General features: G+C 51.2%; 1 protein-coding gene across 1 annotated transcript in view; it reads left to right on the forward strand.

Annotated features, from left to right (window-relative positions):
• The window catches only part of LOC144174858 (carbonic anhydrase-related protein 10-like), a 206,100-nt gene that overhangs the window by 166,902 nt on the left and 15,971 nt on the right, over nucleotides 1-23,227 (forward strand). Inside the window, exons 5-7 of the mRNA XM_077703802.1 lie at nucleotides 11,577-11,678; nucleotides 11,844-11,910; nucleotides 22,732-22,886. Coding sequence (XP_077559928.1) covers nucleotides 11,577-11,678; nucleotides 11,844-11,910; nucleotides 22,732-22,886 — 324 coding nt within the window. The remainder of the gene's footprint in view (nucleotides 1-11,576; nucleotides 11,679-11,843; nucleotides 11,911-22,731; nucleotides 22,887-23,227) is intronic.

A 23,227-nucleotide genomic window follows, 5' to 3' on the forward strand; every position in this document is an offset into this window, starting at 1 on the left:
TGACTTTACCGAGAATCCAAGCAGTCCTTTGGACGCAGACTCCAAAATAAACTTTTATTCGCCGTTCGACTGCTACATACACACATACATACTCTTAACCTTATGGTATTCTACTAATTTCCATGTACACCAGACTGCACACCCTACCAGCAAGTACTGCCCCTAATCTGGTTTCCTGTACTACATGGTATGGGACGGTCAGCGAACACTTACCCCAAGCCCTCACCCAACATACGAACAGTGGGTGGGCTAGCTGGCCAGCACCGACCCCTCAATTCAGCGTAACCGGGTGGAGAGGGCCCGGGCAGCCAGTGTGGACCGGAGCTTCCGGACCTAGAGATCCCCCACCGGGCGGGCGCCCAATTATCAGAGCCTGAAGCTCGTTAAAATAAAAGTTTATTCACTCACACTCTCTTCCATACTATTTGTGTGAACTTGTAGTGTGAAATTTTGCTATCTTGAATTCTACTAAACAAACTTCTGGCGGTCCGGTCTGTGTTCATTGCCTTACGCGGCGTTCCCACAGCGACCGTAATACCCTTGATATAAGACGTGGTGCGTGCCAGATTACAGGACCGACACTGAATAAGACATTTCCAACGGGAAATGTTAGGCCGCTGTTCAACTAAGATGCGTGAGGCACGCGCATTCTTCGGGCGCGCTCAGTTCTTTCGGAAGAAAGGAGCGCTCAAATCTGGATTCAAAGTGTCACGCGACTGGCATGCATTCGCCGTTCAGCCCGAACCTCGTATCTCGGCAACAGGTTGTTTCTCCTGCAGTCCTCATTCTCGCGATTAATGCCCATCTTTTCAGTTGGCTCCGATTGTCTTTTTGCACGGAAGTCGCGTTATCTAGTGGCTCACGTCGCCCGGAAACTCTCGCTGCCAACAAAGGCTCCGCCGTTGCCTCGTGCAGCGAAACGAACTTTGAAGCGCATGCCATTCAAGCGTCGTGCGCCAGAAGCCAGGTGCGGAGTCCCGTCGGAAAGGAGTCTGATACCACGATATCTTCCTACGCTGCATTCGTAAGTCGGCCCAACTGCCTCCGACCACCGCAACTGTTGCGGCATTGCGTGCGGGGGGAAAATAACCCGTATGCCTTTCAACCCGAATCTCACGACGGAAGCACCGAATGGCGGAGAGCACTGCCACTGCTGGCTGAAGAGTCCTCTCTGCATAAACACGGGCGCTGAGGCGTTGTCGCAAAAACACAAAACCTCCACACCACGTGACTGTAGGGAGACCGATCTCTTGGCTGTTCTCTTTCAAGAGCGCCAAATGAAAACGCTCGGTGACGGAGCGCTTGAGGTGCCCCAGTAGAGGGAGGAGCACGGGCAGTCGACTCGGATTTGCTGGCGTTGTCGCTGGGGGGCTTTGGCGTGTGTTTAGGGCTTGCAAAGGAGGGCCTTCACTATTTAAGGTACAGGTTGGGCAAACAAGGAACGGTCGAGGCGCCATCTTTTGGAGCCTTTCGTTACTGGTGGACTTGGAATGCAACCTCGAGGTCTAGGCTCTTGCGCAAGACCTTTGTGTATTTTTTGGTCAAAACATTTGTTCTCAACACGTTTTTGTTTTGTACTAACCAAACATACACCTATATTTAATTATAATGGCACTGACAGTACCAGTTATGTCTTGACGTCTTGCCTCAGATGTGCCTGTTTCCTTTTTGCTCAGCAATGTAGAGAAGTATGATGTATGGTACTGTATTTAGTCGTTTGGAAAGGTTGTGCCAATATAAACTTGTAGCTGGATTAAAAATTCTTTTAACTTTTGGCTGGACGGCTGAATCGAGGGACAGACAGACAGACAGACAGACAGACAGACAGACAGACAGACAGACAGACAGACAGACAGACAGACAGACAGACAGACAGACAGACAGACAGGCAGGCAGACAGACAGACAGACAGACAGACAGACAGACAGACAGACAGACATTTTCATATTTAAGTAGCCCAAGAAAGATCATCGTCCTTAATTGAAATGTAAGAAGGTACACTCGTTTTGATAATGGTTATTTGCTGTCAGGAGGGCGGAGGGGGAAAAAAGCTTCTCGCAGGCAGCTTCACCAGCCAACAGCCCCTTTTATATTGTTTGTCAGAGCACCACAGCTGTAATGAAAACTAATAGTAAGTGAACTAAAAAGAACACTTGAAGAAAAAGGACATTCCAGGGTTTTAGCAAAAGAAACTGTTATCATTCAGCCTTTAGGGTGTCGGCTTAGCGCAACTATAACTGCATTTAATGGCAGCTACATTCACGGAATTCATATTAATGGTTTCTGTGAAGGCTGGATTCTAGTAGGACTCAGCGCATTCTTTATCTCTCTTTTTCCTTTTTTTTTTTTTTTTTTTTTGAAGTTTAACGCATGCCTTTGAGGATTTAAATCAGTGAAGGTTTCGAACATTGTTATAAATACATGCCTAACGCCAACTGCAGTCGACAACGACTCGAGTCATTTCCCGTGCTTGCCGTTCCTTCCTAGAGTTATTTAATAAACTACACTGGCGAATAACTTCACGTTTCGTTCCTCTACGTTATTTTCGTGTGGAGAGCGTTGCGTTGATGTACGTACGCAAGCTGTATACACAGCGCAGGCGCACTTAGATGGGCGCCGACACCTACATAAACGACTCGCTCGAGCCGGAATTTTAGCGGCCCCGTAATCAAGCCGCATTCCGGGACGGTCGCTCAAAAGCCTCCTATTGCCTCTACCTTACATGTGCGCGATTCTCTCCCCGGCGGCAGCTCTGGACATGTTTTGGTGCTTACCTCTGGGCGCCATGGACGAGAACACGGCAGGCGCGGCGTGCCGCGCGACGCTGGCGTGTTTTCTCTCTTGCATGCGCGTTCGCACGATGTCCTCCGGCGACAAAACTTGCTCGGAATTCACTTTTATCGCCGTGCCTGGGATGCGCTTCGCCGCCCAGGCGCGACTTGGCGGAGAGGAGTGCGGGAAAAACAAACACCTGGGAGATGGGTTGTTCAAGCGTGGGCGGGTCTGCGCTGCTTTCCCCAACGCGGGCAGCTTGTGGGTGAGTGCGTGAGTGAGTGAGAGAGAAAAAGAGAGAGAGTGGGTGAGAGAATTAGTGAAAGAAAGTGAGTGAGTGAGCGAGTGATTGAGTGAATGAGTGAGAGAGTTAGTGAGAGAGTGTGAGTGAGTGGGTGGGAGAGTTTATGAAAGAAAGTGAGTGAGTGACTGAGTGAAAGATGGAGTGGGCGGATGAATTAGAGAGATTGTGGGCGAGTGAGAGAGTGCGTGAGACAGAGATTGGGTGAGTGAGTGAAAGGAGGAGAGAGTAAGTGAGTGAGAGGGCGAATGAATGAGATAGAGTGTGGATGAGTGAGTTAGTGCATGAGACAGAGATTGGGTGAGTGAGTGAAATAGGGAGAGTTATCTTCTTGATGTTCTTTTCCCCGGGGCTTCTCCTCCAAGCCGCAGCAGCGCTGAGGATCTGACCCCGGGTATCCTCAACCGACAGACTCAGCCTCGGATACAAAACTGTACATTTATTTACAGCCCGGCGGGCGACTAAAAAACAGGACTCGCGCGGAGCTCGAAGACAACGGACCGAGCTCTCCTGCGCCCGGGCCGCGTCTCCCTTGTCTTCATCCCCTCGTCTTGTCGCTGGGGCCGGGGAAGGGGGAAGAGCGAGTCCTACGGGGGGGTCCAACCCCATGTGGTGGCGATTTGGCGCATCCGGTGCGGGCAGGCGCGACCTTCCTCGGAATGCGCGACGTTTCCAGGCGCCGCGCGACACGTGCGTTTCATTACCGCACCAGTTGGCGTGCCGAAAAGCCCGACACCTCCACCGCCACTGTGAAACATAACTTTCGGAATGTTTCACACACAACACACGCACATCACACACCCTTTCCACACGTGTACCGTCACTCTTTCACTTGACGACACACAACCAGCGTGGCCAGTGCCCCATATGACCGTGGATGCAGGTCACCATGACAAAATAGCCACAATCCTCATCTAGCTCATTCAGAGCGATCTGCCTTTAAAAAGCGGTACGCACCGGCCGTCGTCGTCCGAAAACGCTCTTGCCATGCGCCGCACACCCTCACACAACAGTATCAGGGGCCCCTCTCCTCCTCGCTTCCTCGCTCGGGAAGGGACCACTGCTGGCTCGTCAGCATGCGCTGCAGCCAAGCTGCACTTAGGTGAAGCTGCCTGACGCTTTCGCCTCTTTCTGGACGGAGTCTCGGGATCGGCCGCTTCTGCGCTCGGAGCGCCGTGCTGCCCGACGCACGGTTGGTCAGCGCAAGCAGCAGAGGGCTGCTTAGCGGTCACATTACCGCTGACACTGACTGTCTGTTCAGCTACGCCTGCAGTCCTACCTGCGACTGCCTGGGGTTGCATTACATAAGCAGCCGTACCCTTATTTGCAGTTTCCTCTGTCAGTTCGCTCGAGTTTCCCATGGCAATCACATTTCCGCGACATGACATCTGGGTATCTCGAGAAACACGAGATGCAGTGTGCGTGACACCAACTGCATCCTCGCGCGATTCCCGTTCTGCTGCATTCTGCAAAGCAACGGGCCGCTCGCCCACGCTCCCAGAATGTTCTCCGCCTCCGCACGGTGCGACGACGGGCTCACACTCGACTGAAGCCAGCCCCTTCACAACGGCAGATTTACGGACTTCACAGTTCTTCCGCTCCTTCCTGTGCGAACCCTCGTGTTCGGCCGCTACTACACAACCGTGCGCGCACGAAGCGCCGTTCTCTATCACACACCGTTGTGTGACGCAAGGAGTAGAGAAGCGCTCATCGGCCACATTAACGGGAACATGCGACGCAGCTGAGGCTGTTTCTCTTGCTACCAGCTTTTTCACCGGCATGCGCACACTCTCATTCACCTTTGACTGCCTGTCATCTCCCAATGCAGCCTCGCGCGTAACACTTTCCTTGACCTCCCTCTTCATGTGGGTGAAGTTTACTACGCGGGATGCTTCAGTATCCTGCTCCACGGTTGCAGGAAAACTGAAGGCCCACGAAGGAACGCGCGCCACTATCCTCTCTTCGCCTATTTCGCGTGACTCTGATAGTGCCGAATCCCGCGAAACAAGAGGCTCACGCACGCCCAGTGAATGGACTCCACACCGCACATCTTTAGGCGTACTGGCGCACCCCAGTCCACTCTCTCCCTCAGTGCTGAACATTACTGTTTGAGCAATCGGTGAGGCAGGAAAATTGTTAGCTCTCTTGAAACGTTCACTCTTCGAACGTTCCGCTGCTAACTCTGCCTCCGCGATTCTCAATTTCGCCTGCAATAGCGCCTTCTGCTCAGCGAACGACATAGCTGACGTAATCATGACGCTGGCTGCCTCGTCAGCCCTCACAGTCAGCTCCATCTCACCATACCTAGCTAACCACCCCCCATTATCTCAGGGCTACTCATGCAGCACCCCCTACATGTCATGGTGAGCCACGCACCCAGGATCAATTGAGGCACTGACCTGCATAGCTCGGTGCTTGTGGTGATGGGCTCGATCCGTCGAGGTGGCGATCCGTATCCATGCGGCGCCGGCCGCGTTCTCCTTCTCGGGGCTGCAGGGGTGATCCGGCTCCTTCCGATGAGGCGTCCGCACACTGCACTAGAAGTCACCGCCTTCTGCCGTGGCCAGCTCACTCACTGCTCCAGCCGTTCCCGTTTAGCAGGCTGCTGCTCTCCGTGGAGAAGTCCGTTGAGCGCCGGTCGAGGGCTTCTCCACCAGGCTGGCGAGCTCCGCTGCTCCCGCCGATCTCGCTCAGCCGACCGCGATTTCTCCGCCTGCTCCGTCCGTCGAGGGCCTGTCTCGCCCGCCGGCCGGCTGAGTCGTCGCTGTTGAAGATCCTGCCGACTGCGCCAGTTATCTTCTTGATGTTCTTTTCCCCGGGGCTTCTCCTCCAAGCCGCAGCAGCGCTGAGGATCTGACCCCGGGTATCCTCAACCGACAGACTCAGCCTCGGATACAAAACTGTACATTTATTTACAGCCCGGCGGGCGACTAAAAAACAGGACTCGCGCGGAGCTCGAAGACAACGGACCGAGCTCTCCTGCGCCCGGGCCGCGTCTCCCTTGTCTTCATCCCCTCGTCTTGTCGCTGGGGCCGGGGAAGGGGGAAGAGCGAGTCCTACGGGGGGGTCCAACCCCATGTGGTGGCGATTTGGCGCATCCGGTGCGGGCAGGCGCGACCTTCCTCGGAATGCGCGACGTTTCCAGGCGCCGCGCGACACGTGCGTTTCATTACCGCACCAGTTGGCGTGCCGAAAAGCCCGACAGGGAGTAAGAGTGGGAGTGAGCGAGTGAGAGAGATAGTGGGTGAGTGAGGGAGGGAGTGAGGGAGCGAGCGCGGGGATGAGGGAGTGAGTGAAAGAGGGAGGACTGAGTGCGGGAGGGAGTGACTAAGTGTGGGAGGAGGGGGGGAGGGAGGGAGGGATATCTATCTTTGCATACTCATGTTAGCCATGGGCAACCCTCCAGCGGTAGCTAGTCGACGTACGAAAAGTGTCCACTTCTGTGCTACGCCACCTTTTGTTAACGGTGTTCTTCGTTTTCATGTGAACGAGGAACACGCCAAAATGAATGGGGAAAAGGTATGTTGTAAAATACCAACGAAAGGAAAGACGCTCATGATTGCAGAAACGTCCGCTCTCCCGTCTAAAACGTGTCTCCCGCTACCGAAACGGGTTCGGTATCAAACGGAACACTCTCTGCGAACGGGAAAAGGACGCTCTGCCGGTGCTAAGGAGGAAATAAAGGGTCCTTCTTATTCGCTCGAAACAAAGGGAGACGGGTTCCGTCGCGCGGGGCGCATCCTGTCTTCTTGGCGCCAATTCAAGACGTCTGACATGTTGCGTCCTTTCACCCGGGATTCACAAAATAAGAGCGAGCTGCTGCCGCCTTCGATCGCGGCAGCCGCCGCCGCAGCAGCTCGCCTGCCCGGCCGCTCTACGCGCGGCAGCGGCCTGTCTTTTTAAAACACATCGACTCGGCGCGGACCGCTGGCAGCTGCGCGCAGAAACCGATTTCAACGCACCATTGTCTTACTCTTCTCGGCCTTAGCTGCCGCTTTCCCACCGCGGATGCTTTTGCTTCAGCGAGCGAAATCTTTTATTGACGGCCGCATCAGCAGCCGAGCCTACATACTGCACCCATCTTTTTCTCCCTTCTTCTTCTTCTTCGTCCTCGTCCGTTTTCTTTTAACTTGAGTTTCCATCAGACTTGTGTGAAGGACGCATGTGCCTTTCAGCGGCGCCCTCGTGAAAGCGGCAAAGTAACATGAAGCAGGATGAATGGAGAATAGAAGAGGCTCCGATCAGACAGCGGATTGGAAGGAGGGGAAACGGTTTTCTTTCCCAGCGAGGAGAAGCTTCGCTCTTTCGCGGCTCTGCTGCGGTGCTCGTGCGTAGTAATGTGCGGTCGCGAAGGTACACGCATGGAGATTCCTTCTCCTCGCTCCTTTCGCTCGCTCCTTATCTCGTTCTTTGCGTCTGCGCGCCCTGTGCCGTGAATCTCGGCGGCGACTAGGTTGAAGGTTGTAGAAACTGCGGGCGCTACGTTTTGGTGGAGCCGGTTGATGTAGCAATGGTGGGCGCGAAAAAAGTGCCACAACGCACACTGTTAACGTGTTGAGAATATAAGGGTTACCTCTTTTGCTTCTCTTCGTTGATTGAAACTCCTCATCACTACAACAGCGAGCGAGTGAGTGAGTGAGTGAGTGAGTGAGTGAGTGAGTGAGTGAGTGAGTGAGTGAGTGAGTGAGTGAGTGAGTGAGTGAGTGAGTGAGTGAGTGAGTGAGTGAGTGAGTGAGTGAGTGAGTGAGTGAGTGAGTGAGTGAGTGAGTGAGTGAGTGAGTGAGTGAAACTGTGGTAAACCGCCAACTGCGCAAGTGTCCCTGCGTTAGAGATCGCGGGTGCAGTGGATCACACCAGGGCAATGCGATGTCCTCCGCTAGGCGGCGCAGTTTTTCCTGTAGGGTGGGGTCTGGGTTGGTCTGAGTGGCCTGCCATGACGAGGGTGGGGGAGATTCGGGTGATCATGGGGTGCAAGCGCCTGCGCTCCGACGGTATGGATGGGCATTACCACAGGATGTGTTGAAGGAAGGCCAATGAGATGGTGCAATAGGACAAGCATCACGGTTGAGTTTGGGGTGAGCGATTGATGTTTGTGATCAGGCGGCCCTAGTCTTGCAAGGTGTGCCGGCAGTTGCTCCGCCCGAGCTGCCCCTTCCTAAACTATTCACGGGAAATCTTGAAGAGTAGCAGAGGTTTGTGCCCTTCAACAGCCGGGCTGAAGCAGGGGCGCGAGCTTAATTGGTACAAACGTGTGCGCGTCACCGCTTTAGCATAGGCGTGGTCCTTCATAGATTGAGGAACTAGGCGCAAGATATCTCGCTCAATGATCCTTGCTCCGTTCGGGAATAGGGCGTCTGATGCTTTGTAATAGTACCATGCTTTAAGGTCCTACACTTCGTATACGTCAAAATCGCTGTTATACAATGTTGACTGTTCTGTTTCGTGTCTCCGAATGACATTTTTGTATCTTAAACCATAAGCTGTCCATTTGAATACACAACAATTTTTTTCAATCACTAAGACGTGTGCTACAATGATTTTAATGCTAATACTATCATACATTCGTATCTTTCTTATCCCTCACCGAAACTATGAGGCATAGCTAAGCCTGCCTGCACTTCCTCAGGGCTTTTCAAAACCTACCTCCCGTCTACACCACCTCAGTTCGAACCCAGACCTGTCCCCATCGCATCGTAAACAACGTCCGTGTTGTCCCACCACTTCGTAAGACCTCTTTGTACGGCCTCTGACTCCAATAAAGGAGACTATGTGACGGCGTTCCAGCGTGGAAGGTCATTTGCTGGTAAAAAATTGGAGAAGCACGCACTACTTAGCGCAAGTATTAAACCGTAGCGCAGCTGCATTATTTCTTTCTGCGTGAGCACTAAAGGACACATCACCACACATTTGAATAATTTGTAAATTGCTTATTCACATGTTCCGTCATCGCTTTGCATTGTGCTAGTGGTAGTGATCATCGTATTCTTCATCGATATCGTTGTGTTCCGCATGGAAACCATTACACGGAGTGGGCAAGTGTTCTGCAAGCCCATCCTTGGCATTGTAGACTTTCACCACAGTATCTGTACTTTTTTTTTTTTTTTTTTGCTAAAGCCACTGCGCGTGCCTTGGACGCTCGGCAGTCGCCTTGAGGCACGGGCTCACGAGCGCTCGGTATTTTCCTGGTATTTTTAACGCGTTACTGGTTACACGCCACACATGATGGCTAGCTACAACAGCTCAGCTGTGAAAACCACGTGGAGTTTCACTTCTCGGCACGTACAGGTCGCGAGCGGACAGCCACGAGCTGTTGAGAATACTCGCGTGCGTCGGTACCTAGAAGAGGAACAACAACAACAACAACAACAACCACCTCAGTAAGCACACGCAAGGTAGTGTGCAGACGTCTCGCCTAAGTCTCATTACCTGGCCCGACAGTTTTATACTCAAAGTCAGAGCTCTCTTCGTGTATTTGCGGGACGCTTTGACAAAATATTTGAAGAAGCACTATCATTAGCGCGCGGCTTTGTCTGCGAAATAATTTACGGCGAGTGATCCTGATTTAGGACGTTCGAATATTGTAATACAGTAAAGCGTCGTTATAACGCAGTCACCAGGGCCGAAAACTGTCTTCGTTATGAGCGATACTTCATTAAAAGCGTGCTTTATTTGCTTTCGATACTCGGCGCTGGTATATATGAAGCACTTCGAACAAAGCGATTTCATTATAACGTTGGTTCACCGTGTTTCTATCCCCAAAGCGCTCCTGAACTTCGTACGATACTTACTCGAGGGACCCAATGGGAGAAGCCCAGCTTCTCACCCGCAAAAAAAAAAAAAAAAAAAAAATAAGAAGAAGAAGAAGAAGAAGAAGAAGAAGAAGAATCTCAGCAATTAGAAAAGTATTGGTTCTAGCCCTAAAGAAATCGCAGCTTAGAAACAAAACCTCGCGCTTTGTAAAGCAAGTGACACAGACCCAGGTCATCTTGATGTTTCACGGAGTCTGTCTCGTCTTATTTTACGCCTTACGACTAGCGGCACAGGCAGGCTTCGAACCCCCGCGTACGGCCGCTGTTCGTGAAAGGCGAGGCACGTGCGCATGGCCTGAGGCGAAGGGCCTCGTCCACCACTGCCCAGGCTACTCCCGCGGGATCGGGTCCGACTGAATGCGCGGGGAATCGGCGTTGCTTTGGTTGGAGCGGCGAAGCCACGATGAGGAGCTGCCGCCGGACGCGCGGGCTTTCTTCGATTATCGGAGATCGTTGGGTCGCGTCAGCTTCGTGAAACCGCTTGCTCAAGGAAGAGTGGTCGCGCGGGGATCCTTCTGTGCTGCTTTCCCTCTCCGTTTGTTTCTCTGTTTGTTTGACCGCGAACGCTAAAGACAACCCGCTCAGTGTCGGTGGTCCCATCTTTGTCTGCCTCCCCTCTCAAGTGAAAAACATTGTTTAGGCACGTTTAATATTTTCTTAATAATATGCGCTAACGAACGAAACCAGGAGGTGGGTATTCAGCATCTCTCCCCCATCTTCGCCCCTATCATCCTCTATCCACGCTCTTTCTTCCCCTTTCCCATTCCCTCACGCAGAATAGCTGGTCAGGGCTGGTATCATCAGGCTGACCTTTCGGTGTTTTTTTTTTCTTGCAATAAAATGGATATCTCTCTCAACCAACGGTGCCTGAAGTGGCTCTTGTAGTTTCTCTGGGCATTACGCGTCACCTGCCCACTGGCGTGATTGTTATCGGCTTTAGCTTGCAGTAGGGACTGCAGGCTTTCCCTGAGGTTTGCGTGGGGCTTTTTTGGTTCATCGCATCTTGTACAGTAAAATCTCGTCAATTCTAACTCGGTTAATTCGAACTCATGCTCTGGTCCCGGCACAGCCCTGTATATTTCAATGGGGGAAACTCCCGATAATTCGAACGCGTCGATATCCAGAACGGCTAATTCGAATTGGGATCCCCTGGTTTCCATCTCTCCTTGCAGAAGACGTCGGCCCAGAGGGATTACAATGTGTTGCAGATCCAATCCAAACCAAATTTTCTAGAGATGCAAAGCAACAAACACGAAAAACAGCTTGGCGCGCGCTACGCTCCTGCAATAGCTTATTTCGCTTCTACAGAGGGCGTCACGCCACCGGCCCGAGTGCTCTGGCGCAGACCAGTATTATTTATGAAACATTATTTACGAAGTCACCTGCCACAAACGTGTAGTAGCACCTAATTAGCGATAACGAGTCCACAGGTGGCGTCTTTGTGTTCTGCCCGCGCAGTGTGGCGCGATTTCCATTCACTCTAGCGCCCGCCCGCTTATTCCAACTCCGCTTAATTCGAAAAATTTTATCGTCCCCTTCAAGTTCGAATTAACGAGCTTTTACTGTGTATTATTTTTTCTTGTTGTAAGGCGGCATGAGAGCACTACGGCGTAATCTTATCACCACGCCATCCGGCACATCGTTGCATTCACCGCACGTAAGATGTGTCGCTTTTTTGTTTTTCTCGTGCGCAGGTGCAGATCTTCGGCTTCAATTCCGATCTGTACGCCAACATGTCCGAAGCCGTGGAGCTACGAAGGAGCGAAGGTCTCGTCGGAATCTCCATCTTGCTCCAGGTGAGCACCGTGCGTGTGACTATAGGGTCTGTCTGTCTGTCTGTCTGTCTGTCTGTCTGTCTGTCTGTCTGTCTGTCTGTCTGTCTGTCTGTCTGTCTGTCTGTCTGTCTGTCTGTCGGAGAAACCAACCGAGTTTGCCCCCCATTTTATCTTTCTTGCTTGCAGCTTGGCGATTTGTCCCATTCCGAACTACGAGTCTTGACGGGGCAGCTTCACCGAATAACATACAGAGGTGAGTTGAGCGTCGCAAGATGTATCCCCAATCAAATGACTCCATTCACGCTGGAAGCGCACTTGACCTACCGCACTCCCAGTGGCTTAAAAGGCACGTGGCACGAGGCAAAAGTGAAGCCTTAGACGGCATCAGCGGTTGCTTAACTGCCTGCGTCACAAGCCGCAAGTGTAATGCCAATGTGGGTAAAAAAAATCTTAAAGATACGCAAACCTGCCGTTCGGTAGCCTAACCGTGGTTAGTAGCCTGGTATCCAGTGGACTAAGCGTCGTTTGCTCGCCGTTTAGGCTTGGTCGTACTCTTGCTAAGCGTATTCATGCACCATTACACGCCCCAGACCCGAACCGCTCCTTCAGCAGCCGAGAACGCCCAAGAGGAACATTTAGGGCGCCGACACCACGTGCACTTGGGCGTGTACGTTTCAGCCCACGACAACACAGGAAAAATCTCCGTCGTGGGGTACTAACTCGCCCAAAAGTCCGCCTTAACCGGCTTTTGAGAGAAACTAGGGTATGTTTTGCGGACATGTGCGACTTTTTACATTGCGCGGCCATGAGCTGACGGACCGTTACACAGTACCCAACCGGTGGATGACATCTCTGTGGGCGACGCTCTTGACTCTTAGGTGTGTAACGGTCCCGGCAACAAAAAATACGCTTGAGTCTTGTGGCGAGAAACAGGAACTCGTAGGCAACTTTTGACGCCTGCCATCCTTTCTCAACCCGCTTGCACGTCGAACTTCGCCAGTGAGTAAAAAATAACCGCGAGCGCGCCAGCCGGTAGAGTTACAGCCCTGTGTACGACCCCACAGCCCCGGCCGGGGTGTGCGCGTGTGCTTTTATGTGAGTACGTGTACGCGCAACAGAGAAATAAATAAAACATTGTTCAGTAAATTTGCCTACTAACATAAACGTCACTAAGTGCTTCTCGCGTAAACTTGCGGCATAAAAATAGAAAAAGATTCTGTCGGTTTCGAGAGTTATTAAAAGCGTTCCAATAAGACCAGACTCAGTACCGCTGCCAACCAGTTGCACCGTGCGCTAAACCGCTGAGTCTTGCAGAGAGGCCGCCTTACAAATGAGCTAGATCTTCCCAGGATCTGGTTGCCTGACAGCAACATTGTAGCTACACGTGTCTCATCGTGAACCGCTCAAAGCGCTTGCGTCAAAACGTGCGAACAAGTAACCCGCAGACACGCCGAGGAAACTCTGCTTACACATACAGCAACAGCCAAAATGGGCTCGGATTCAGCGTTGCCCAACAATTTTCTGCGACTGCAAGGCGGTGGCGCCAAGAAAAAAATAAAACTGCGGAGAAGAGAATTTGATGAAAAAAGAACAGTAAAAGCAGCGTAAAACAAAACAGGAAGAAAGAGGGCAGGCGATGCGCGGCCTGCAGCGGTCCTCGGGCGAACTAATCTGTTGACACGAGAGACAGCGAAGAAATAACTCGCCGCTTACAGCGCCGGCGAAGCCCGAGGTCCGGACGGGTGCCGGGCGCGTGCCGTCTTGATTTATGACGACTCGCGAACGTCCCCGGGACAAAGCTTCAGCCGGGGGCACACAACAGACGGCGGTCGAGTGCGGCACTGAGCGGAGCGCGCGTGCTTCTCGCTTCTGCTCTTTTCTCCCTTTTGCTTACCGATGAGGCGCCATTTCCAGACGGAGCTTTTGTTCTAGCACGAGTTGCTCTGCATGCGAGCTTTGTCACGGGACTAGGTGTGCACACAAAACGCTTTGTCGCCCGTGCTCCTGTCCGCCCGCTTATCTGCAACCCGTTTTCGGATGGAGGACAGTTTGTCCCTTATGCTTCTTTATTTTCAGGTACATTGCTCGCTATTCTTTTTTTTTTCGTGTTTTTTTTTCATTTCGCCCTCTCCTCTGCTTAAAACTCTCGATCATTCTGACTACTTTTTAAAGAGCATTTGAAAGTGGCGCACTGTGTGTCCGATAGCTTTGACAGAAAGGTGTTCTCCTGCCATGTTTTTCATTGTCGGGCGTTACAGCGTTGATCATGCACAAGCAAGCGGCTTACAAGGCCTATGTCGTTTTATTGCATGAGCAATACAAGGGACATGTCAAAAAACGGTGTTGATTGCTCTGTCATAGGAATCAGTAAACCACGAAAGTGAAATGGGCAGCGAAATCTGCAGCTGAGCAAGATTTGCGAGTCGGCGGCTGTCTTGTCGGTGTGCTTGGCGAGTGACGTCCTGCTGGCGGGTCGCTTCGGCAAAGGTGTACTGGCGTCATTTCCGTGACGGATATGACGTCAGTGAAATCTTGGTATATCCCGCCATAAAACACTTTCGTGTTAAAATTTAAAACCCGAAAACGAACAACCCTAAGTATAACGTACTCTTTAGTACTAAAGGTTGCTTTCCCGCAAGAAGACCTGTGTCCAGGGGGGCACCCTTTACAGGCTGCTTGCTTCGTTGTGCTGGCGTCACTTCCGTGACGGATATGACGTCAGCGAAATCTTCGTGCATGCGGGAATAAAACACTTTCGTGTGAAAAAATTTTCGAGTTGATCCGTCAACAGAACGAACATCAGTAGAGCATAGAATGGGATAGTGGAGAAAGCTGTCTTCGCAACGCTGGCGGCGTTGCTAGGGAGACAAGTCGAAGCGCGACTCGCCGCTCTCCTCTGCCGGCGCGCTGGTCGCAAGCTGTCTTGACGGGTTCCATGACCCCCGTCACCGCTTGCGCGCACTGTAGGATAGGGCGTGCAGCCAGTGCAGGGGGGGTAAAAGAGGATGGAATGGGAATCATGACGATGAAATACCGAAACTACTAAGTGGACAACGAAAGCAGCGACAGGCAGCCAGTGCCGTCGCTCAAGGAAGCAATCTTGACCACTGAGATGGTTAGAGCGCTAAACACGGTTGGCACAAGAGGCAGTGTACGAGAGACGGGATAGAAACGCTAAGTTTCCGACTATTGAAGTCGGAGCAAGGCATCGCCATCACGCCGAGCCACAAGTTCACGGGGGAGAAGGACCAGAAGATCCCACAGTGTTAAAAATTGACAATCGAATGTCCCACCCCTTCTTCTGGCAGGCAGACCGTGTTGCGGGTTAATTATGAGCCTCGCGAATTATTTGCTTCTGGTGCTGTCCGGATGCGTTATGCTTTCTTTACGCACAGCGGGAAGGTTATTCAAATGCAGAAATATGTTGCCTGCGGAAATTCCTAGCAAGGAACTCAGGTCTTCCAGGTCTCCTGCAGCAGTATTTTCATCGTTCGTACACATAATTAATCTCTCTTTTTTGGTGTGGGCATTGTCAGCGCCCTTGAGGGACATCACTAAAGCCATGTCGGGACTATTGGCCGGCTTCTTTTCTGTTGCAGCAATAAATGCTTGAGCCAATTTCAAGCAGATCACAACAAAAACAAAGCAGGAAACAGGAGAGCAGAAGAACAAAGCAAAAAAAAAAAATAGGTGTGACGTGACTTTCTCGACCTCACGCCGAGAAAGTCACGCAGTGCCGATATGTGATGGCGATAACTATTTTCCTTGGAGGGGCTTACAGGGATAAAGAAAACGGTCAAGTCGTTTATCGGGAGTTTCGCGTCATACCTTAACCATATTATCATCAAGAATAAGCCATCAACAACAACAAAAAAATGAGCTGTGGGGTCTGCAGATGCACTGGACAAGATCATAGATTCTGCGTATCACATCACCTGCACTATGGCAGGAAATATGTGGCAAATAGCGATGGAAATAGTCTCCGACCATACGAGGGGCGATCGGCAGCTGCTTTTATCTAAAAAACAGGGAATGCTGAGCCTCGTCATCTTCCGGCACTCAAATCACTCCTGGCTGCCTAAACGAATGACAGTTGAGCGTAACTGCCATGCGCTTCTTTTCGTTCCTTATCGTATTGTTCACAACAATATATTTTTGAGAGCGTAGGCTATGCTGGTACGGGCCTGTTACCGCGGCCATGGTGTCTATGAAAAATTTGACTTTGTCAGCGCATTGAAAGTTCTTCCTTTGAAGTGTTCGCCTCATGCCGAAGCCGAAACGTGCTCCCAGTGTTCGTTTTGTCCCCACCATTTTAATCCTTTTTTTTCTGCAAAATACTCATACAAGTACACAAGTAACGCACTTTCCGAGGAACCTCGAATGGCACATACGCGAATTTGTATCAGTACATTAGGAAAAACGAATGTAAGCTACTGAAACCCATCAATATTCAGAAAACCGAGTTTCCCTACAGTTCCGCGCCCTCGAAGTCTTTCGTGGAAACTCCGGCATACGAGGAACGGGCACGTGGCGGATACACCGGGCGGAGGAGGGCGAAGCTCATCGAAATGAGGTATTAAACTGTTTCGGGCGTGCGCTATCGTGAATTTTAATGAAGCCGGTTCGCGCCGATCGATGCGCGCGCTGTCGTGGCAGCTGCCAAGCAGATTCGTTAGGGCTGACTACTGCGTGGGCGGTGGTAGCACACGCGCGGTATCGCTTGCCACGCCAGGCTGTATGCGGCAATAATAACGCGGACGCCCACCACCCGGAAAGGACGAGAGGGGGCGCCCCAATCGTGAATTCTCCCAGCTTCTCCAGCTCACCGAGTTGGTCTTCAAAGGAGCCCAACTTTACAAGCGCTCTGCTTTTTATAAAGCCAACACACACATTGCAATCGACCTTGATGTGCGAAACGTATGGGTTTAGAATTGGCTAAGTTTGGAGGTCTGTGTATTATCTTAGAACATTCAGCATTCAGTGACACTCAACAACACGACAAGTAGACAGGTGTGTCGTTGCTTTTAGATGTGAAGCATCTCATGCTCGGGGCTGTGTCCCTCCCTCCCTTGTCGTTGTCCGCCGTCCACACCCCCACTGCGCATGCCTCGCCAGGCACCACTGATGATAATTGTGGCATTATGCCCCTAGGGATTGTAGGGATTGGCCAACCAAAGAATCCATCACGAGATAGCTTCGCGTTCAACCACCGTCGTCATCTTGCCGTAGGGGAACCCTGAATACCACAACCCCACTGCGCATGCCTGGCCAGGCACCACTGATGATGATTGTGGCAGGATGCCCCTAGGGATTGGCCAACCAAACAATCCATCACGAGATAGCTTTGCGTTCAACCACCGTCGTCATCTTCCCGTAGGGAAACCCTGAATAGTGTGCGAGGCATTCCTCCTCTCCTCTCCGGGATTGCGCAACGAATGGCAATACCTGCGGCTCCGCGCGCGATCATGCGAAGCAGCTTAGGGTTACAGACGTGACGGTAGCCACTGCATACTCTGCTGCGGGCGCCACTGTAGCTCCGCGGTATAAAGGGACACTCTTTGCGAGGGACACTCTTTGCGCACTGAATGGAGCACACTCGCAGAGTAGGTGCTGCAGGTTTTCGCGCATATCGCAGTGTTGGCAGAGTGGCGACGTGCTCCGTTTCCAGCTAAATAGAAAGTGGCACGCGTGTGCGACATTCAACCGTAGCGATGCAAAATTGCTTCGACTCGCTTGGAGAGTCCTGGTGACATTTTGAATTTGTAGTTTGGATCAATAAAAAAATTGAGGCGCGTAATGACGTGATCTGTCAGCCCGTTGCTCGCTGCATGTTCCATGCCACGCTAGATCCAAGGACAGAGGGCATATTTCGGGGAGAATGGTATGGATGTTGCCTATGCACGATGGTTATGTGCAATGGATGCAGCAATGTCCGCCTTCCTGCCTTCCTGCCTTCACAACAGGCAGGAATCCACTGCACTGCTATGTGATGGTGCGCTTCCAGAGCTTGGAGATGTAGGGCGTGTATGTCAAACACAAGCTGGTCTTTTGAAAATGACACTAGACATTGAAGCGCGGCCCTTGAGTCTGTGAAGATAGCCCACTCTCGTGCGGGCTGCTTGGTGATGCGAGCGAAAGCCACGCTCAGAGCTGCAAGTTCTGTAGCCGTAGTGGACGTTTTGTGAATGCACATGGCACTGATGGTGGTGCGTGATGACGGTATCCACACCCCGCGAGAGAAGTGCTTTTATACGTGACGCTTCCCTTGCACCGTCATCCCCGACAATTCGACGACGTAGGTTGTTACGACACACTCAAGCCAGCAAGGAAACCTTAGCTCATTGTAAATCTGTTTGGAAATGTAGGAAATCCGTAGGAACCCACAAATAGCTAACAGTAACCTTGAAGCTGGTGGAAACCAACATTTTGCTGACTGAGCATCAAATCACGTTGTTAACTAGTGCGGCGTTTCCGGAAGAGGAAATGAAGAAGGTAAAAGAATGGCAGTTTTTCTTACCAGGCTATAGCCTAGTTCGTTGTCCTGTGTGAGTTAATGGGAGAGTGAGCAAAAATGAATTCAGCAAATATAAAGAGCAGGTTGAGAGGAGTGTCGAACGTAACGATACTAGTCATTCCAATTTAGTGATTGCTACTATATCCTTCCGTATGCAGTAGTATTTTGTACAGGTTCGTCGTACGCAGAAGTCGTAGATGCGCCTTTGTCGCCTTGTGGGCAAACGACGGAAAAGCCCAGCCACGTAGGATCTTTTGTCATCAGAGATGTAACGGTTACTGAGCTTCTTGGTGCTGCAAAAGTTCACAGAGCGGTCGATGGAGTTCTTACAAAAAAGCCAACTTTTCTTTACTACAGATTCGCACAACATCGACCCAGAGTCTCCGATGCCATATGTGTTGGCTCAACCACGGCTGCTGGATGAGTCAGTGCGCCTTTCATCCAGCGGCCGTGGCCCAACGTTGCTCCACTGGCGCAAACCACGGCACTGCCCCTCCGGGAGACGTGGCAGCACCGAGCCCCACGGCGCGCGCCTCAGACGGGCTCCGTATTCATCAATCATGTCGGCGCGCTTAGTCGTCTGTAAATGCAGCCGGAGGCAAAATTCCGAAATGTCCTGCGCGCTCGCCGGACTGCGACGGCGGCGGCAACCGTTGCCCGCCGCGCCTTTCTACTTTTCTTGCATTGCCGGGCCACCGCGTCCCCTAAAGCGGCCCGCTAGAATGCACACACGAACGTACGCCTTCGCAAGAGTTCAGGGCACTCGGCGGCGACCCCTGGCAGTAGTAAAGAAGGCCTCTGCACCGGCCACTTCTCCTCTCGTTTTCTCGTAACCTGATTGGCAGGTTCCCCATCCCTGCACTGACATCGTCGCAAACGTGTCCACTAAGAAATTCCTCGAAGCCCATGTTCGGTTCAAGTGTAACGACCAAGTTCAAGGGCTTTTTTCTTCATGTAGAATGCGTTGAATACGCCCAGCAGCCAAGCGCGCGGGAAATATTTCTTGGAGGAGGGCGACAACAAAAATTGAGAAACAAAAGCGAACGCATTATCCAAGGGAACAGAGAACAAAACGGCTGGAAGGAACATGTTTGGTTTTGGCAGAAACAAAGGGCTCGATAAATTTAACTCCCGCTCTCTCTCTCTCTCTCCTCGTCTCCTCAGCTGCCACTGCGTGTTTTTTTTTTTTTCCGCTTGCTTTCCCGTCTTTCCCCCGCGCACTGACAGCAAGATGAGAGATAGCGGACGGCAGCATTACGCGAGACGCCTGGTTTTGGGTACGGGAAAGCCTCGACGTTTATGAAACTGCCATTCGTCTTTCTTTATTCCCACCGGACTATTTCACTATTTCGCTGCTCCGTCGCTCTCTTTCACCCTGAGGGGGGAAACCGGAGCCGGAGTTCAAGCGTGAGCGTGCACGCACAACTCTCGGTCGCTTGAACAGTACACTTCACAATTTTTCCATCTGTTTAGACCTGTGTTGGTTTCAAAACGTAAAAAAACTGTGCGAGGTGATTGAGAGGATCAAATGAGCCGGCTGCCGCGCGAAGCCAGTTCACAGCGCTTGATTTAACGCAAAAATGGCAGATTACCCTTCCCGTGCCGCACTCTCCTCCTCCACTCAACCATGTGCCCGCGCGTTCGTTCTCTAGCCACGGAGGGCTTCATCGTTCGTTCTGAAGGTTTTTGCGCACTGCATAGCATGTTTTTTCGATAAAAACATGCGTTTAGATAAGCGTACAATAGTGGTGCGCTTCCTTGAGTGCGTCGTCTGATGATGTCACGATGACGGCTACCAATTTCATTTTTTATACCAATGATACGCATTCAACTTGCATAATATTGCATCCATAGAATGAAACACCCACCAAAATTAAAAAGAAAACACCTTAGTGTCAATGGCCGATGCGTTTCAGAACGGACTTGCACTTTCGCGGGGTTCCCGGTTTTTTTTTTTTTTTTATATTCGAAACATACTTTCGTCAAACGCGGCAGGTTTTTGGCGTCGATCCTTGGGCGCGAATTCTTTAAAGTCGTTTGTTGAAGTCACTTCCAACTCCCGGGACCGGTATATCGGTGAAAAATGTCACGAGCAGTTTCATATGTGAAGGTGGATGATCTGGAGGAATGTTTAGAACCTGACACTGAGGTGAGTCAGAATTTTGAACAAAGGTACCAAACCCATTTGTTCTGTTGATCAGTGATCATCGTACCAAAGGTACTCACACGCACCCAAACACACACACACACCCACGCACACACGCACACACGCAGACACACACTTATTGTGTTGTCTTAGTGGTTTTAAATACAGTCACATGGACGACTACCACCGCCCCAAAGAGGCGTACAAAACTAGAGCCGTGTCAAGGTTCAACGCTGCTGCCACCCGGCGGAAAGTGGACACGCGCGACGTACCCGCCACCACGGGATAGCGGAGAACAAGGCAACTGGGGAATGCAGGTGCTTGGAACGATGACAGAGAGGGTGTAGCGAGCGCGAACATGGCCGACGCTGGTCGCACAGCGGCAAATATTTCACAAACCTTTCAAGTTAAAGCTACTGCGGACCCAAGTAAAAGCAAGCAAGCACTCAAACAAACAAACAAACAAACAAACAAACAAACAAACAAACAAACAAACAAACAAACAAACACAAACGCCTCGCGCTTCAAAGGTACGGGAAGCATCGGGAGTTTTTGCTCACTCACACGAAAGATCCGCGGAACTGTTCCATCAATAGTTTCTCTGCGAAGGCAATTCGGCCTTAACAAAAGCTATGAACACGAAGTGTACATAGGCAAAGGCAAGCCTCTTTCTGACTCGTACGGGTAGCGCCAAAACTAATTGGAACAAAAATTTGGGAATATCACAAAATATTTTTGTTATTCGTTGTGACAGCCATTAGCGGTCGACAAGAAGCTTTTTTTCTATTAGGAAGGACCACTTTTAACGCACACCAATGCAGCCAGGCAGTTTCCGCAAGAAGAAATTCCTGTAAATTTACGACGAGACTGTGTTCGAATTACTTTTGATGGCACCCTTACATGTCGACATTGTTTAGCGCCGAGGAAAACTAAGCCACATTTCAGGCAAAGCATGAGTACTATATAACCGACAGCACCAGCGTTATTTCACCGTCAGTCGGTTCGTGCACGGTCGCCTTGAAGGGCGTAGATAGAGAAAGAAGGGGAAGGAAAGGCAGAGTGCTGGAATGAGCCCTCCTCGGAGTTGGCATTCGGTGAGCTCGACTGACAGCAGATGCACTTCACTCCCGCGCAAGCTCGGCAACAATCACCCTTTCTTATAGTAGCTTTACTGGCTACGTTTGCATTCTGTGTGCTCTATAGTTAAAAGTAACGGTTGACGTTGCTCCTTCTACGAGTAGTACGAGTGATCGTGTACGAGACCGTCGACGGAAGAATGTTGAAGTCATGCGACGATGCCATGCAGAAAACACACAAGCGACTGCAACGCAGTTTTGGTCTGCCTTTGCGCAAAGATCCGTTTCAGTCCTTTAGTCCGTGTTTGTTTCATTCTTCACAAAGCGGAAACATGCAAGGTAACAAAACGGGCGAAACTCACACCCTAACGCGTTACACTCACGATGAATGCTGCTGGCACCCCACAGATTATTTAATACAAAAGTGCGTTTCAGGCGGTCGTGCAGTGCAGTGTGTGAATCCCCTGTGGCACTGGTTCAGAGAACACGCATATCTAGACCACCATATTTGGTTCGTTGGCATCATGTGTCAGGGTTCTTGCCAAAGTGCTCGTTTACTCAGAAACACTGGAGCCCGCGGAAGCATTTTTTTTTTTTTCATTTAAGAGTCATTTATGGCCAATGTGCAAGATTGCGTCATACAGGCAGATAAAATGCAACTACAGTCCAAGAAGGTGTGGTGTACGCGAGAAACGTTTTGTGTTTGGACTTTCTTTTCAGAGACATTCACACGCGATAAACAAATGTTTCTAGGTGTTCAGAAGTATGGATTACATCTGCAGCTTTGTTTCCGTTCCTCTATTTGTTATTCACAGTAAGAACACAATTGGTGGGCCGTGGTTGGGTGGACGCGAAGGAAGGAAGGAAGAATGTAGAAAAAAGGCAGGAAAGTTAACCTGGCTAGAGCCTAGTTTGCTATCCTGCACGTGGGAAAGGGGAAATGGGCAAAAAAGAGAGAGGAAAAAAAAGAGGAAAAGTTGGACCAAGCACGTATTCCCAGCACTGAGGCACTGACAGTGATTGACACTGAAGGCTCTGTCTATAGCCTAGTGTTCAAGTTCGTCGCCCGTAGAAAACGTAATAGTTCCTTAGTCGCCTTCTGAGCGGATGACTGAGAAGGCCAGTGGCACAGAATCTTTCCCTCCGAAAATGGCCGCCGAGAGTCCAGGTTCCTCAGCGCTGACGACAGCTTTTTTCTTTCAGCCGAGTAGCGTGGGCACTCGCATAAAACGTGGCGTATCGTCTCCGATGTGCCGCACGTTTCGCACGACGCGAGTTCGGAAAAGAACAAAGGGCGAAGGAGGAGCCTAAGTTGGCGCGCGTGCCTCGTTGTTGCAGGCCAGGAGGCGGCCATGAAGCACCTGTCGATCAAGGAGCTCCTGCCGGAGACAGACCACTTCATGACGTACGAGGGGTCGCTCACCATGCCTGGCTGCCACGAGACGGTCACCTGGATCGTGCTCAACAAGCCCATCTACATCACCAAGCAGCAGGTACAGGGCCGTGGCCACGTCGCCCCACCTTAATATGGCATTTCTTCCCTTGGGTTGCGCCGTGTGTAAGTAAGCACATATTAGATGAACAGGCCGGGTGTCCTGCAAAGCAAAACTTCGGGCCCCGCATCTTAACGTTTTTGTCGCCAGCCTGTCCCTAGCAGCACTTATATGTTGCCGCAGAGTCATCGGGTGATCTTGAAATTGCACTGAATCCTCGCTTTGGTGGAAAGAATAATGGCCTGGCATTTTTTTCAACGCGGTACGCTTCTTATTAGAACCTGTTTTTTTTTTTGCCCAAAGCTGTAGATAAATGTGCATGTACGTTATGTAGTAAACCA

The sequence above is a fragment of the Haemaphysalis longicornis genome, unplaced genomic scaffold (assembly GCF_048455015.1).
Source record: "Haemaphysalis longicornis isolate Haplotype H1 unplaced genomic scaffold, Haemaphysalis longicornis Haplotype H1 scaffold_3, whole genome shotgun sequence".
Classification (NCBI taxonomy): Eukaryota; Metazoa; Arthropoda; class Arachnida; order Ixodida; family Ixodidae; genus Haemaphysalis; species Haemaphysalis longicornis.